This window comes from Oryx dammah, unplaced genomic scaffold (genome assembly GCF_014754425.2).
Source record: "Oryx dammah isolate SB20612 unplaced genomic scaffold, SCBI_Odam_1.1 HiC_scaffold_29, whole genome shotgun sequence".
In the NCBI taxonomy this organism is placed as follows: domain Eukaryota; kingdom Metazoa; phylum Chordata; class Mammalia; order Artiodactyla; family Bovidae; genus Oryx; species Oryx dammah.
The window spans coordinates 38790478-38808575 of record NW_024070213.1 but is presented as its reverse complement, the minus strand read 5'-3'; the positions used below and the strand labels follow the sequence as shown (position 1 = coordinate 38808575).

The window sequence follows — 18098 nt, the reverse complement described above, 5'->3', positions numbered from 1 at the left end:
CTGATCACATACACACACATACACACACACACACACGAAAAGAACCCACTTACTAGACTTGAAGCATCTGCTGGAGAGGAATACTCCCTGAGAACTGAGCCAATGGTGGGGATCATTTTTTGACTTGAGGCTACCTTGCTAATACTTCCATTGGCAGGTACCGTTTTGGAAATCACCATCTAACCTGTTAGCACCAGTGCACAAGCCTTGCTAAGAACCCCACCCACCCCTGCATCTCAGCCAAGTCTCATAGTCCACCAGGCCCTGCAAATATTTGGAGAGCCAGCCCTAGCCACCAGCATACCGCAGCAGCAGCCATAGCTCCACCTCAGCTGAAGGACATATAACCCACATAGGGGACATCCGTTGAATGGGAAGATTTAATGTTTATAAATATATATGCACTCAACCAAAGGATACCATGATGTATACAGTTAATAATAACAGAGTTAAGGGAGAAATTGAAAGCAATAAATAGTAGTAGAGGACTTTATAACACTTCATATACATTAATGAATAGATCATCTGGACAGATAATCAATAAACATCAAACTAAATGATACATTAAATCTCATTGACTTAACTAGGTATATAGAGAATTTTCCTCCTAAAAACAACAGAGTATAGATGCTTATCAAGTACATATGGAACATTCTCTAAGAGAGATTACATGCTAGATAACAAAACAAGTCTGAATAAATTCAAGAATATTGAAATATCAAGCATCTTCTCCAACTACAATGGTATGAAATTGGAGATCAATCACAAGAAAAAAATGGAAAAAAACACAAATCTGGAGATTAAGCAATGTGCTACTGAATAACCAAGAGATCATCAAAGGAATCAAAGGCAAAATAAGAAACCTAGAGACTAAAGAGAAATTCAACATATCAAAATCTGTGAGATGTAGCAAAAGTGGTTCTCAGAGGAAGGTTCAGAGCAAAACTTTCTTCAAGAAACAAGAAAAATTCCAAGCAAACAATCTAAATTTACACCTAAAGGAGCTAGAAAAGGAAAAGCAAATGAAGGAAATAAAGATCAGAGTGGAAATAAATGAAATAGGGTCTTAAAAAATAGAAAAGACCCCCCAAAAAAAAAGGAAAGAAAGAAAAGACCAATAAATCAAAGAGCTCTTTTTGAAAAAAAATGAACCAAATCAATAAGCTATTACCTCGATTAACCAAGAAAAAGAGAGTGGGCTCAAATGAATAAAATCGGGAATGAAAGACAAGTTACAACTGATATCACAGAAATACAAAGGATCATAAGAGACTACTACAAGCAATTATACACCAACAAACAGGACAAAGTAAAAAAAAAAAGGATAAATTTCTATTAACATATAGTTCTCTAAGACTGAATCATGAAGAAATAGAAAATCTGAATAGGCCAACTACCTAACAAGGAATTTTAAACAATAATCAAAAAGCTCCTAACAACATATGCCCAGGACCAAACAGCTTCACTGGAAAATTCTATTATACATTTAAAGAAACTTTAATGCTTATTCTTCTCAAACTATTCCAAAAAATTGAAATGGTAGAAAACCTTCCAAATGCATTTTACAGAGCCAACGTTATCCTAATTCCAAAAACAGACAATGACATCATTTTTTTAAAAAAAGAAAATTACAGGCCAATATCTTTGATGAACATAGAAAACTCCTCAAGAAAATATTAACAAACCAAATCTAACAATATATTCAAAGGATCATACACCATGATAAGGTGGGATTTATTCTAAGGAAGCAGGGATCATTCAACATATCAGTCAACATGATATACTGCCATAACAAAATGAAGTATAAAATTATATGATCATCTCATTAGTTGGAAAAAAGCATTTGACAAAATTCAACATCCGTTTATGAGAAAATCTTTCAACAAAGTGGGTATAGCGGAAATGTGCTTCAACATAATAGAGCCCATATATGACAAACCTATAGCTAACGTCATACTCAACAGTGAAAAGCTGAGAGTGCTTCCTCTAAGATTAGAAACAAAACAAGGATGCCAACTCTTACTGCTTTTATTCAACAAAGTATTGGACATCCTAGTCACAACAGTTATATAAGGCATCCAAACTGGAAAGAAAGAAGTAGATCTGTCACTGTTGCAGATAATGTGAGTTACTAAGTCATTGTCCAACTCTTTTGCACCCCCATGGACCGTGTAGCCCACCACACTCCTCTGTCCATGGGGTTTCCCAGCAAGAAGACTGGAGTGAGTTGCCATTTCCTTCTCCAGGGGATCTTCCGGCTCAGAGATTGAACCTATGTCTCCTGCACTACAGGTGGATTCTTTACCGCTGAGCCACTGGGGAAGAAAATTCTAGACTGCGCCAGAAAACTTTTGGAACTAATAAATGAATTCGGTAAAGTTACAGGATACAAAATCAATGTACAGAAATCTGTTGTTTTCATACACTAATAATGAACTGTGATAAAGGGAAATTAAGAAAATAATTCTATTTGCAATTGCATCAAAAATAATTAAATATTAGGAATAAGTTTAATCAAGGAGATAAAAGACCTGTACACTGAAAGCTATGATACTGATGAAAGAAATTGAGCAAGATACAAAATATGGAAAGATATTTCATGTCCAGAGACTTCAGGAATTAATATTATTAAAGTATCTGTATTACCCAAAGCAATCTACAAATTTGGTGCACTCCTTATCAACATTTCAATGGCAAATTTCACAGAACTAGAAAAAGTAATTCTAAAATTTGTATGGAAACCCAGAAGACCCCTATTAGCCAAAATAATGTTGAGCAAGAAGAACAATCCTGGAGTTATCACACATCTTGATTTCAACCTATACTACGAAGCTATATTAATCAAAACTGTAAGATACTGGCACAAATACAGACATAGAACAGTGGAACAGAATTGAGAGTCAAGGAATAAACCCATTCATCCATAGACAATTAATCTACAACAAAGAGCAAAGAACAACATACAGTGGAGAAAGGACAGTCTCTTCAATAAGTGATGTAGGGAAAACTGAACAGTCACATGCAAAAAAATCAAATTAGACCAGTATCTTACACCCTGCACAGAAATCAAGTCAAAGTGGATTAAAGACTTGAAGGTGAGACCTGAAACTATAAAATTCCCAGAAGAAAACACAGGCAGTAACTTCATTGATATTGGTCTTAATAATGTTTTATGAATATGATTCCACAGGCAAGATAAAAAATAAACCAAATAAAAGATACATATACAAAATGTAAAATAAAACAAAACAAAAAGTAAACAGGACTAAATCAAACGGAAAGCCTTTGCATAGTCAAAGAAACTATCATAGAATCAAATAGGCAACCTACAGAACAGGAGAAGATATTTGCAAATTATATATGCACTAATGGGTTAAGATCCAAGATATATTAAGAACTCGTAAAACTCAACAGGAAAGCAAGCAACCCAATTAAAAAATTAGACAGAGGATCTGAATTGACATTTTACTCAAGATGACCACAGGCACATAGAAAAATCTTCAACATCAATAATTATCAGGTAAATGAAATCAAAATCACAATGAAATATCACCTCCCACCTATTAGAATGACATACAAAAAGACAAGATATAGCAAAATGTTGAAAAGAATGTGGAGAAAAGGGAGCCCTTGGTGCAGCCATTATACAAAACAGTATGGAGATTCCTTGAAATAATTAAGAATAGAACTGCTATATGACCCACCTATTCTGTTTGTGGATATTTATCTGAATATCACAAAAATATTAAATCAAAAAAATTGATGCACCCTTCTGTTCATTGCGGGCTTCCCTTGTGGCTCAGACGGTAAAGCGTCTGCCTGCAACGTGGGGGTCGGGAAGATCCCCTGGAGAAGGAAATGGCAATCCACTCCAGCACTCTTGCCGGAAAATCCCACGGATGGAGGAGCCTGATAGGCTACAGTCCATGGGATTGCAAAGAGTCGGACATGACTGAGCGACTTCACCTCACTCTGTTCATTGCAGTGTTTCTTACACTAGCCAAAATATGGAAGCAATCTGAGCATTCAGCAAATACTACTCAGTCATTAAAAAGAATGAAATCCTGCCATTTGGACCTTCTTGAGGGTATTTTACTAAGTGAAATAAATCAGATAAATAAAAGACAAGTATGATTTCACTCGTGGAATTATTAAAAAAAAAACAAGCAAAAAAGAAAAACAAGCATAGATACAGAAAACAGATTAATTGTATCAGCCAGAGGAGAGGAAGAGTTGGAGGGTAGGGGAATGGGTGATGGGGGTCAACTGTATGGTGATGGATGATAACTAGACTTGTAGTGGTGATTACTCTGTAGTGTATACAGATGTTGAACTATAATTCAGTACACCTGAAACTTACATAATACAAATATTGTTGTTGGAATAACTTGTCATTTTTCATAGTGATATAGTTGTAGCAGCCTTTTTGTTAATTTCCTAAATTAATCCGGTATCTTCTGGTATCTTGATTTAACATCCTTTAAAACATGTAATTGGTATGTTTGTACTTCTGAGAGTAGTTTTTGAAATTTAAGCATACCCCTTGAAGGTGAAAACAGGTTTAGTTGGCAATGATTAAAAGGTAGCAGAGTTGGAGGTAAGGTCACAGGGTGAACTTTCTATCCTGAATCTTCTTGCTTCCTATGTGTGGGACCTTGGGACAAGTTACTTGACCGTTTCTGCCTTAGTTTCTCCCTGTGAGAGGAAGATATTGAGAGTTTACAACTGATAGGAGTGTGCTAAGGATTATACACATAAGAACTATGCACAGTGAACCTTCACTACTATTATTGTTATTGTTAACAGAATGTGTGTTTCTTCAGTTTACCAGGACAGTCCAATAGCAAATACTGCTTTTCACTAGCTTAACTATACTTGATTTATCAGCCCATTTTTTCTTAATTGTTGTTTAGTCTCTGAGTCGTGTCCGACACTTGGCAACCCCATGTACTCTAGCCTGTGGCTCCAGATTTTCCAGGCTAGAATATTGGAGTGGGTTATCATTTCCTTCTCCAGGGAATCTTCCCAACCCAGGGATAGAACCCAGGTCTCCTGTGTTGCATCTGTTGAGCCACCAGATAAGCCCCATCTATCCCAATACAGGGGATAAAACCAGAAAGTATTATTATAGTTTGTTTTTAATCTTTTTCTTAGTGTAAAAGTTTACTTGTGTATCTGTACAAACATGTATTGCAATTAGCAGTGATTTCATTTCCATGGATTTCTTAAAGACTGCAGTGTGCAGCAAGTTTAGAGGATGGGAATAAGAGACAACCTGTAGAAAATGTTGCCTTTCAGCCTCATTGGAGAGGGGACCACAAGCACAGCTAAAAGGCATAGAATCAGGCATCAGGAAAGTCAGTTCTGGTTTGGATTCACTAGGTCTCAATCCGTAAGAGGGGGCCAGTGCTGTCTGTTCTGCCAACTGCATATGGATCTTTCGAGGATTAACTGTTAGACTGGATTGAAAAACCTTTTGACATAGAAAATGCCATAAAAATATTTAATACGCTTCTGATGCAGGAGGAAGCCAGTTCTGACACCATGTTGGACATTGTTTCTTTGACTTGCTTTTCATTGCTTTTGTTGTTATAGTCGTATTTAACAGCTTGTCTGGAGGACCCTGCGCCTCTGCCTGACTGTAAATTGCCTCTGTTTAGCTCACAGAGAGAGCAATTGCCCCAACCTACCTGGTGGCTCAGACAGTAAAGAATCCACCTGCAAGGCCAGAGACCTGGGTCTGATCCTTGGTTTGGGAAGATCCCCTAGAGAAGGGAACAACATACCCACTCCAGTATTCTGGCCTGGAGAATTCCATGGACAGAAGGGCCTGTCAGGCTACAGTCCATGGGGTAGCGAAGAGTCAGACATGACTGAGTGAATTTCACTTTCTTCACCTGTGAATAGAAGAGATTAACGCACCCCTTCCAAAGGCTGGCTGTCCATTCCCTGGGAGATGTTTGCAAGACTGAACACCCTTTCACTTAACTTACCCACTGTCTCTCCCTCTCTATTTTGCTCCTCTATAGAATGCTATTGGTTATTGATGCTTAGAGGATGCAATTTATGGGTTCAAAGAGAGTGCATCAAAGAGAGAAACTGAAGACTGCTTAAATTTCTTTTGCTGTTTTTGTTAATCTTTTCATCTCTTCTAATGTGAGCTAAGTCTTTGTGACTTTGATCAACTGTGAGATCTTTTCTTTGTTTGTTTCAAAGAGAATCAGGATTTCTTAACTCCTGAAAATCTTCAGATTCAAATTCTTTTTCTTTCTTTCTGCTTTTGGTCATATTATGTGACTGTGGAAAATTCTTAAAGAGATGGTAATGCCAGACCACCTTACCTGCCTCCTAAGAAACCTGTATGCAGGTCAAGAAACAACATTTAGAATACCGGACATGGAACAATGGACTGGTTCCAACTTGGGAAAGGAGCACTTTAAGCTGTATATTGTCACCTTGTTTATTTAAATTATATACAGAATACATCATGCAAAATGCTGGGCTGGATGAAGCACAAGCTGGAATCAAGATTACCAGGAGAAGTACCAATAACCTCAGATATGCAGATGACACCACCCATATGGCAAAAGGGGAAGAGGAACTAAAGAACCTCTTAATGAAAATGAAAGAGGAGAGTAAAAAAGCTGGCTTAAAACTCACCATTCAAAAAACTAAGATCATGGCAACCAGTCCCATCACTTCATGGCAGATAGATGAGGAAACAATGGAAACAGTGTGGGACTTTATTTTGGGGGCTCCAAAATCACTGCAGATGGTGATGGCAGCCATGAAATTAAAAGACACTTGCTCCTTGGAAGAAAAGCCATGACCAACCTAGACAGTATATAAAAAAGCAGAGACATTACTTTGCTGATAAACGTCTGACTAGTCAAGGCTATGGTTTTTCCAGTGGTCATGTATGGATGTGAGAGTTGGACTGTAAAGAAAGCTGAGCACTGAAGAGTTGATGCTTTTGAACTGTGGTGTTGGAGAAGACTCTTGAGAGTTCCTTGGACTGCAAGGAGATCCAACCAGTCCATTCTGAAGCCCTGGGATTTCCTTGGAGGGAATGATGCTGAAGCTGAAACTCCAGTACTTTGGCCATCTCATGCGAAGAGTTGACTCATTGGAAAACACTCTGATGCTGGGAGGGATTGGGGGCAGGAGGAGAAGGGGACGACCAAGGATGAGATGGCTGGATGGCATCACGGACTCGATGGACGTGAGTCTGAGTGAACTCCAGGAGTTGGTGATGGACAGGGAGGCCTGGCGTGCTGCGATTCATGGGGTCGCAAAGAGTCAGACATGACTGAGCGATTGAACTGAACTGAATTGAACAGATGACCAGATCTCTTCCCCAGCCTCCCCTTCAGGGATCTCACAAATAAACTGTGAGAATAACATAGCATCTAAAAATGATCACAAGGAGTCGACAATCCTGCACACAGTGCGGGATGGTGATGACTCTAACCACCTTTCTCAATGATCAACTGAGATTACTTCCCCTTTTCCCCTTGAAAGTCTTTCATGGCCACACAGAAACTTCAGAGATGGTTTTGGGTCATGAGTCCACCTTTCCCCCAGATTGCTGGCTTTTTGATTAGAGCAACTATTTCCCTTCTAACATCACTCACTCCTTGTATCCAGATCTGAGTTTGGTAACAAAGTCACCAACCCATAAACTTGAGGGTAAAATGAATGTTGATTATTTTAAGTCATTGAACTTTGTTAACATAGAATTATTGTGTTAATAGATAGCTAATATATCATAGCAAGATGATCAATAAATGCTTATGGACTCAAATAAAATTTTAAATACACTTAGATGCCTCTTCTTTGTCTGTATTTTCCTTACCTTCCAGTACTAGACTGGATACAAAATAAAAACTCACAGCTTGGGATGTAGACAGCAAGTTGAAGGAGTCCTGGTGGTTTACATGAGACTACTATATTAGATTTTCCAGTTCTTCTCAAAAACCTCCTAATTTTTTGCCTAAACAACATCAGCAGTGGCAAACATCTCAGCTATAAGTCCACGGGACTCTCAAGACTCTTCTCCAACATCACAGTTCAAAAGCATCAATTCTTCGGCGCTCAGCCCTCCTCACAGTCCAACTCTCACATCCATACATGACTACTGGAAAAACCATAGCCTTGACTAGACGGACCTTAGTCAGCAAACTAATGTCTCTGCTTTTGAATATGCTATCTAGGTTGGTCATAACTTTTCTTCCAAGGAGTAAGCGTCTTTTAATTTCATGGCTGCAGTCACCATCTGCAGTGATTTTGGAGCCCCAAAAAATAAAGTCTGACACTGTTTCCACTGTTTCCCCATCTATTTCCCATAGAGTGATGGGACTGGATGCCATGATCTTCATTTTCTGAATGTTGAGCTTTAAGCCAACTTTTTCACTGTCCTCTTTCACTTTCATCAAGAGGCTTTTTAGTTCCTCTTCACTTTCTGCCATAAGGGTGGTGTCATCTGCATATCTGAGGTTATTGATATTTCTCCCGGCAATCTTGATTCCATCTTCTGCTTCTTCCAGCCCAGCGTTTCTCATGATGTCCTCTGCATAGAAGTTAAATAAGCAGGGGGACTATATACAGCCTTGATGTATTCCTTTTCCTATTTGGAACCAGTCTGTTGCTCCATGTCCAGTTGTAACTGTTGCTTCCTAACCTGCATACAGATTTCTAAAGAGGCAGGTCAGATGGTCTGGTATTCCCATCTCTTTCAGAATTTTCCACAGTTTATTGTGATCCACACAGTCAAAGGCTTTGTCTGTTAGTTACGTATTATTCATTTCTATTTCTTTGATCTAAGTAAAGAACCAACAGATCAGGCAAAATATTCTGTGATCAAAAATTTGAAAGGTGTGTTTGGGCTAGAGTTTAGTTAAAATATAAATTTGCTAAAGTAACAAGACAAAAAAAGACCTCCTGCAGAGAGATCTTTCCCTTAAAGAGCCCTTTCCTGAAAAAATAAAGCAGCCCACAGCTTTGGATGGCTGGTTGTCCTAGTCTCAGCTGAGATCTCTCAGTGGGATTTGATGACTGAGTAGCTATGGAGGGTAACTTCAGGAAGAAGACCCATTCAGCTCTGAATATTTGAACATGATTAACTAAAGAGGTAGATGTTAGTAGGTAGAAATTTTGCAGTCAGAAAAAATTAGGGCATGGGGAGCACAATTTAGAACATTTATTTTGTATAGTCTTGATCTTTTGCTTTTATTTTCCTTATATCAGAAATTGTTAAAAATGCAGAACTTGATAATGCTACAACCCGACTAATGTTAAAGTATATTTTTAATGTGCAACAGCAAATTATCAAAGGTTTACATAAAGTGAAGGAATCATCTTTTTGCTTCACCTTAATATTTGTTTCACCTTTATCACTTGGTGTTCCTTTTAAATTGTTTCAGTAATTTTTCTGTTTTTCTTTCATTGTCATCTTTGATGTCATCAGTTGGTGAAAGCATCCAAGGATCACAGTATTTTGGACCTGAAAGGGACCTTGAAACCATTTAGTCAACTATCACTGATGTAGGAAGGAAATGAAGCCCCTGTGGATTTGTACCAACTAATGTGAGAGAGTAGCTGGAAGCACAGAGATAGAATCCTAGACTCTTGCTTCCTATGCTAGTGGTTTCCTCAGTGGTTCAGTTTTGTTGGCATGTTCTCTGTCTTTGCAGGGAAAATAGTGGAGAATTTAACTGAAGTTGAAAATTATCAGTGATGATATTTGCATAGTTCCTTGTGTTTGTAAGGTACACTCAGCTATATTAGCCTGTGATTGAAATGAGTAGCTGAGGTAATCTGATATTATGGTTAAGTATTAGTTCTAATTTTTCAGTATCTTCCTCTATTGAAAAGGAGTTATAATGTTCTTCCTCAAGGAATTCTTGAAATTACAAAGAAATTGTAAAGGGATTAGTATATTTATAACACTTATGTTTGTGTCTGACATATTGTTTACTATTTTTACTATTGTTAATATTTCTGGTTGTTTGGTTCTAATTCACAGGTATTGTGGACTAAGGGGGGAAAATTCTACTATCCAATTTTTATGGTAGGAAGGAGAGGGAAAGGAATTGCAGAAAATTCAGCTCTCTGTATGAACTTAGGACTCTCAGCTTCTGACCTAGTGTTTACCAGGAAAGGGGACCATGTCATTTTGGCTCATTTTCTCATTTAATTTTGGTCAACAGCTGGAAACGGAGATCTTGAAAGGTCATTTTTTTTCAACCACTGTTCTCTGTATCATCCTAGGCTTTGTTACATTTTAAGACTAAATTATTTGCTACTTTTTTTGGAAATAGAATTTTTCATGGAGGAAGAATTTCCAAACAAAGGGGTTCTTTTAAATATATCTCACTGAACTAGCCATCCTATTGAGCTTTCAGTGAAACAAAATACCAATTACCTAAGTTTGACTTCTAAAACCCTGTGATTTGTTTCATAGACAGGAAAGTGCTCCTAATTTTTCCACTGTGTTAAAATAAACAAGCAACAGGGGGAACCTGAGAAGTGTAGTTTCTCAAAACAGGCCAATCCAAGATGGGCTTTTTCATTCAGATGTGTTGCCACTTCAGCCCTTTTCCTTCCCACTCTGTCCATTCCTTTGCCTTCCTGCTGCCAATTATCCACATCCTGTCAAGGAATAGTAGAAATATCCACAGTTGGTCTTTGTTGAATTGGTCTGAAAATGATAGTGATGGCAAAACTAAGGAAAGGCCCAGAACAGTGCTTTAACCTTTTTGGAATCACAGACCCGAGCTGACACTGAAGATCAAAGCCAAGGACTTTGCCTCAGAGAAATGCACAGATGCAAACATACGTGAAATCTCATGTTCAGTTTCAGGAGGTAATAGACTCTCTCAAGCCCATTTTAGGGTGGAAGAGATCATCAGTGTTATAAAAGCTGACAGTATCCCTGACCTTCCTCCTCGCCTGCTCTCTCTTGGGGGCTAAAGGAGACTAAAGTGCTTGGGGGTGCATCCAGTCCAGAGCTTGCTAAAAGGTGACTGTGAATTGCTTTTTGGAAAAAGAAAACGAAAGCAAGAAGGAAGGGCTCTGCCTTGGAGTGATACTGTTTCCTCCTTACAGAGCCACTTGGACACATTTAGCTGTTATAAAATGGGAAGCACATGTATTTTGTAAGGAGTTCAAGTTAGACATTTTTTTGTGAGATACTAACCCACTCAGGTCTCACAAATGAAGCTTTCTTTTTGTAGAACATCCTTACTGTGTGAAGATAACACATTCATATACAGATTTTAAGAAATTCTTGAGGCGGATACCTTTGAGGAAAAATTAAACTAAAAAAAGTTAAAAAAAAAAAAAAGGTGAAAGGGGGCCAGGGAAATAAGGACGAGGTGGGAAATATTTGCTGGATTATGTGGTTTGCTTTTTTTTCCCTACAGTTTGTACTTTAAAATACAGAAATTTGTCTGTAGGCGAAAAGGATTTGCTTTAGTTGTCCTGGGGAATTTTGTTGACAAGTTCCTCTTCCTTCCTTTTGATCGTCTTTATTAAAACCAACCAATCACATGTGTTCTGTGTGGACATACAGTGCTTCCAGTTTGTACAAGTGGCAGATGCAGGCTCCACGTAAGTTGCTGCCCCTAAAGAAGTGGCATTCTCATTACCTGGTTTGGTTCCAAGGGTCATAGGCACATGAAGTAAGTTTCCGTTGCATATTCATGAGCTCTGATCTGACCACTGATGCTTAATAACTTTGTTTTTGTCCTGTTGTTGTTTAGTCACTCGGTCCTGTCTGACTCTTTTGCAGCCTCATGGACTGTAGTCTGCCAGGCTCCTCTGTCCATGGGATTTCCAGACAAGAATTCCAGAGTGGGTTGCCATGCCCTCCTCCAGCGGATCTTCCTGAGCCAGGGATTGAACCTGTATCTCCTGCATTGCCAGGCGGATTTTTTACTATTGAGCCTCTGGGGAAGCCCAATAACTTTAACTTTGTTACGTTGGATAAATTACTTAATCTCATACAACCTTAGCATCTTTTTTTTTTAGGGGTAAAATATTTGTGAGATGTTTTGTGGATGAAAGACATTGTCCCTCTCAAGTTACATTCAGTAGGCAAATGAACTCTTATTTTGTTTAGGATCATCCTTGTAACTAGGGTCATCATATATTAATAGTTGCCAGAATGCCTCTGTTATTTGGGGTTAGATAGGATAGTAATATATAACTGTAGCTAACTGTACTAGATTGTATTCCCTGTATTAATGTACAACTTACTATTCTTTACAACTTTCCTATGAAGTAGACACTACTCCACTTGTCTAAAATCTTCCATACAGAAAGAAGCAGAGCTGGGGATTGAAACCTGCGTGGTGTGTTCCAGAAACCATGCTCTTAGTGGCTATATTTTCCATCCTTCTTTTGAGCAAGAGCCTATTCACATTGAAAAGAAAACGTTACATGTAGTGGACTCTGACACTTATTTGATATGCTTTTTCTTTTCTGTTTCAGGTATCTGACAGCAAGCAGCAATAGAAATTTCCTGCTTACCATGAGGCCCTTCTTAAAAAGGGCCACTTTGGTCATAAGTTATGTAAGTATATATATGGTTTTGAAATATCTAATAAGAAATATTTTACTTTGACTTAGAGATATGATCCAGATTGTTTAATAGAATCAGCAAATGAGCCTAACAATATGATCTTAAGATCAAACAGTTTACATACAATAAATGTTACAAAGCCTTGGAATGTAAATATGGAAGCATTCTAGGGATATGTGAGTTCAGTGACACCAACAACATGAACTGTACTTTGTGAGTCCTTTTTAGGATGCTGGTGCTGAATTGTTTCTGCAACACAAACCTGGCTGTATCAATAATCCGTTCCTGTATTACAAAACACCTAAGATGTAGTGGCTTAAAACAAAACCACCATATTAGCTTCCCTAAATGCTTTAGTTTGGGTCACATCCAGCTGGCTGGTTCTTCTATATTTTTGGCTGGGGTTACTCAAGCAAGTTTGTGCAGTTATGAGTCAGAGCAGGTAACCTCTCTGTGATAACTCTTCCTCTTAGGCCTCTCTCTGTGGCTACTCTCTCTAGTTAGATGGACAGGATCTTTTTACAACCTGACAACTGGATTCTGCTGCTGCTCAGTCGCTTCAGTTGTGTCCCACTCTGTGCAACCCCATAGACGACAGCCCACCAGGCTCTGCCATCCCTGGGATTCTCCAGGCAAGAACACTGGAGTGGGTTGCCATTTCCTTCTTCAATGCAGGAAAGTGAAAAGTGAAAGTGAAGTTGCTCAGTTGTGTCCGTCTCTTAGCGACCCTGCAGACTGCAGCCAACCAGGTTCCTAATATTGCAAGACCTGTGAAGTTTCCACTAGATTCTTTTGTTCAGTACAAGTCACAAGACCAGATTTAAAGGAAGAGGAAGTTGACTCCACTCTTGATAGGAAGAGCAAATAGAAGGTGCATTCAGAAAAGATAGAGGTTCTTGGTCCTGATCTTCAGTGACTATCACATTGGTCATATTCTTACACAGTGTAATGCTTCTATTCAAAGAAATTAGGAGATCAGTCTCTTTTGCTGTTGCTGTTTTTCATAAATTGTAAGTCCAGATTTATAGTAAAGTTTGATAGGAAACTTATGAAAATGTTTTTGAATTGTAATATTAACAATTAATCATATTTTAAATCAATCATATTTTAAATCAATCATATTTTAAATCAACCTTAAGGCATGTTTAAGCACTGCAGATGGTGACTGCAGCCATGAAATGAAAAGACACTTGCTCCTTGGAAGAAAACCTATAACCAACCTAGACAGCATATTAAAAAGCAGAGACATTACTTTGCCAACAAAGGTCTGTCTAGTCAAAGCGATGGTTTTTCCAGTAGTCGTGTGGATGTGAGAGTTGGACTATAAAGAAAACTGAGTATCGAAGAGTTGATGCTTTTGAAGTGTGGTGTTGGAGAAGACTCTTAAGAGTCCCTTGGCCTGCAAAGAGATCCAACCAGTCTATCCTAAAGGAAATCAGTCCTGAATATTCATTGGAAGTACTTATGCTGAAGCTGAAACTCCAATGCCTTGGCCACCTGATGAGAAGAACTGACTCAATGGAAAAGACCCTGATGCTGGGAAAGATTGAAGGCAGGAGGAGAAGGGGACGATAGAGGATGAGATGGTTGGATGGCATCACCAACTCAATGGACATGAGTTTGAGTAGGCTCTGGAAGTTAGTGAAGGACAAGGAAGCTTGGCATGCTGCAATCCATGGGGTCGCAAAGAGTTGGATACAACTGAGCAAGTGAACTGATCATTTCAACTGAACTGAAGCAAGAAGGTGTGCAAAAACTGAATGAGTTGGAGAGCTTTGATTGGACAATTTCAGCAAGAGGGGCAGAAGGTTTCTCCAAAGAATGCCCCACTATCTTTGCATAGAATAAAGACAATTCAACTTTCATTTCAGAAGTGATTTGTATCTTTGTGGTGTTTGGGAATGCAAGAACTTGACAGTACTGCTGTGATGCCCTGTACTTCCTGCTATAGGGCAGTTAATTCACTTAGGCAGTTAACAGAGAGGTAGAAAGCTTTTCATAAATCTCTTGAGTCTTAATTGCCTTCAGTTCAAAACTACCTATATGCCAAAGTAGCATATTTTGGGATGACATATTCTGTTACCTCTCAGCAGTTTAGGGAATTCATATTCTTTCAGGATACTTTTCCTGTTACTTTTATAGTTGACATTTTCCATTGCAATATCTTTAAAATTTCAAATTTAGTTTATGTGAGTGTTAATTAAAATGATTTTTAATTTCTTCTTAGGCATTATTTACTGCTGATATGCTTTTGACTGACACTATATGTTCACTTTAGATTTTTGGATTTGGGGTCACTTATATAAAAAAGCATTCATGAAATAAGTCAGTGATATTCCTTGGAAAAACTCCAGCCTTAATTCCCTCCTCATATTAATCTTTTAGCTTTTAGTGAAGCAGAGATTTCCCTCTGACTCTGACAGACACAACATAATTGGTTCTACTAAAATGAGAATTATATTTAGAAGGTCTGTGTGGGTGAATTCTATAAACAAATGTCATCCCTACTGAAGTGTCTTTGGCCTCTGGTTTTCTCAGCCCATCTTTGGAATGGGATAGCATCATTCAGTGATAAAATTCCATTAAGTGACACAAAAGTTGTTTTTGGGGGTTGTTGAAATAACTCTGTGTGGGTAGTCTGCTTCAGAGCATTTGAGGGTTGGAACATTTCCAAATGTGTTTATTCAGGACACAGAGGTATCTTCTACCACAGCTGAAGTTAAGTTTCATGGGGTTGTATGAGAGCAGTGGTTAAGACACAGGGCATTGGAGACCAGTGACTTGAGTCCAACTCCTAGATCCTATAGTTTATTAACTGTTAGATTCTGGGCAGATTACCTTTAAGCTTCAGATTACTCATCTTCCTATTGGACTGGTAGGCCTCAGGTGGAAGGATCCTTATAGTAAGTCCCCTACATATGAATGAGTTCCATTCCAAGAGCATGCTCCTTAAGTCCACTTTTTTGTAAGTCCAACAAAGTTAGCCTAGGTACCCAGCTAGGCTATATAGTACTGTACAGTGATAGGTTTATACTTTTCATGCAAATAATACTTTTAAAAAACACAAAAAATAAGGGAAACACTTTTAATCTTATAGTACATTGAAAAGTACAGTAGTACCATACAACAGCTGGCATACAGGGGCATTGAGTGAACAGGCAAGAAGAGTACTGCCTGGAGGAGGGAGAGGAGGTGGAAGATGGTACTGTACTACTGATTTTTATACAATACTATACAGTTGTTTATTTTAAAAGAATAAGAACCAAATATAAGTTTAGATTATCCTAGTGATTATATATTAATATTCCTAAAGAGTGGCTTCCCACGTGGCTCGGTAATAAAGAATCCACCTGCCAATGCAGGAGACATGGGTTCGATCCCAGGGTCAGAAAGATACCCTGGAGAAGGAAATAGCAACCCACTCTAGTGTTCTTGCCTGGAAAACCCCATGGACAGAGGAGCCTGGCAGGCTACAGTCCATGGGGTTTCAAACAATTGGACATGACTTAGCAACTAGAAAACAAAAAAAGTACACAAAAGCACAACCACTCATGGAGGATGCACACACGTGACATGTACACCAGACATGTGAACTAACTTATGTGATTAGACATGCAAATGCATGTTCACATCCTTGAAATTTCACAACTTGAAGGTTCTTACGTAGGGGACTTTGTTGTTGTTCAGTCACTAAATCACACCCCACTCCTTGCAACCCCATGGACTGCAGCACACCAAGCTCCTCTGTCCTTCATTTGCTGTTGGATAGCAATGGATAACACTGACAGATGTTATTTAGTTTTGTGTGCCTTTCCCTCGTCACCTTCATTGTTTTCTCTCCCCTCTACCTATTTCCATCTTTTCTACTCATCTTCAATATAGAATTTTGTAAAAATGCTCACTAAAAAATGTGTTTGTAGGACAAAATATTTGTAAAGCATCTGAAAGTGTTTTCCAGAAAAGCAGGGCTTATTTCCAACAAGCAACAATTTTCTCAGCGAATCTTCCTTTTTCCAAAGGTGATCATTGTTCTGTACTTTCGTCTGTGGATAATGGGAGGATCTATGCCCCTCTTTTCAGAGCAGGATAATCCAGCTTCATTTTCGCCTTACATTCTTACAAGGTCAGTAGAAGTGAATTTTTTTAACTTTACTTGGTATTTATCTGATTGTTTTAAGTAATCTTAAATGATATATTGGCTTTGCATTTTAAGGAAAGAAAGGTTGTGTTCTAGTCAGGGTGTATGGAAAAAAGTAACCACTGTTTAGACATTTGGAATTCTTTTCAACAAATGGTGCTGTTTTATCAATATTATTATAATTTTGTCATTATTATTGTTCTCATATTGGTATCAATTTTATTGAGCACATAATAATAAATATCTATTGAGTGTCTCATAAGGCAAACATTATAGAACAAGTACTGAGAGGTGTTTAGAGGTTAACTGGACATCATAACTATTTGTAAGATTGAAATCAGTGGGAAAGTTGAAAGTAACAAATAGAAATGAGCAACAATTTTTGCTAAGATACAGTCAGTTATATATAACCATTTGTCCTTATGAGATTTAAGATAGGGGAGTAAGAAGTGATGATGACCAGTGGATTTTGCTCATTTTAATTCCTTATCCAAACTGCTGTGATATACTTCTGAGGCTCTCAGATATAATTATATTTGACAGTTTTCATAACATTTCTTGAGGATGTATTATTGCTATAATATTTGTACATTAAGGTTCAGTTGAGTTCAGTTCAGTCGCTCAGTCGTGTCCAGCTCTTTGCGACCCCATGAATCGCAGCACACCAGGCCTCCCTGTCCATCACCAGCTCCCGGAGTTCACTCAGACTCATGTCCATCGAGTCAGTGATGCCATCCAGCCATATCATCCTCTGTGGTCCCCTTCTCCTCCTGCCCCCAATCCCTCCCAGCATCAGAGTCTTTTCCAATGAGTCAACTCTTTGCATGAGGTGGCCAAAGTACTGGAGTTTCAACTTCAGCATCATTCCCTCCAAAGAAATCCCAGGGCTGATCTCCTTCAGAATGGACTGGTTGGATCTCCTTGCAGTCCAAGGGACGCTCAAGAGTCTTCTCCAACACCACAGTTCGAAAGCATCAATTCTTTGGTGCTCAGCTTTCTTCACAGTCCAACTCTCACATCCATACATGACCATAGGAAGAACCATAGCCTTGACTAGATGGACCTTTGTTGGAAAAGTAATGTCTGTGCTTTTGAATATGCTATCTAGGTTGCTCATAACTTTTCTTCCAAGGAGTAAGCATCTTTTAATTTCATGGCTGCAGTCACTATCTGCAGTGATTTTGGGGCCCCCCAAAATAAAGTCATCCACTGTTTCCACATCTATTTCCCATGAAGTGATGGGATCGGATGCCATGATCTTCATTTTCTGAATGTTGAGCTCTAAGCCAACTTTTTCACTCTCTACTTTCACTTTCATCAAGAGGCTTTTTAGTTCCTCTTCACTTTCTGCCATAACGGTGGTGTCATCTGCATATC

At 38.5% G+C, this 18098-nt stretch overlaps 1 protein-coding gene across 1 annotated transcript in view; it reads left to right on the top strand.

Annotated features, from left to right (window-relative positions):
• The window catches only part of LOC120858525 (protein O-mannosyl-transferase TMTC1), a 302518-nt gene that overhangs the window by 122030 nt on the left and 162390 nt on the right, over positions 1–18098 (top strand). The window contains exons 6-7 of the mRNA XM_040234631.1: positions 12493–12574; positions 16603–16706. Coding sequence (XP_040090565.1) covers positions 12493–12574; positions 16603–16706 — 186 coding nt within the window. The remainder of the gene's footprint in view (positions 1–12492; positions 12575–16602; positions 16707–18098) is intronic.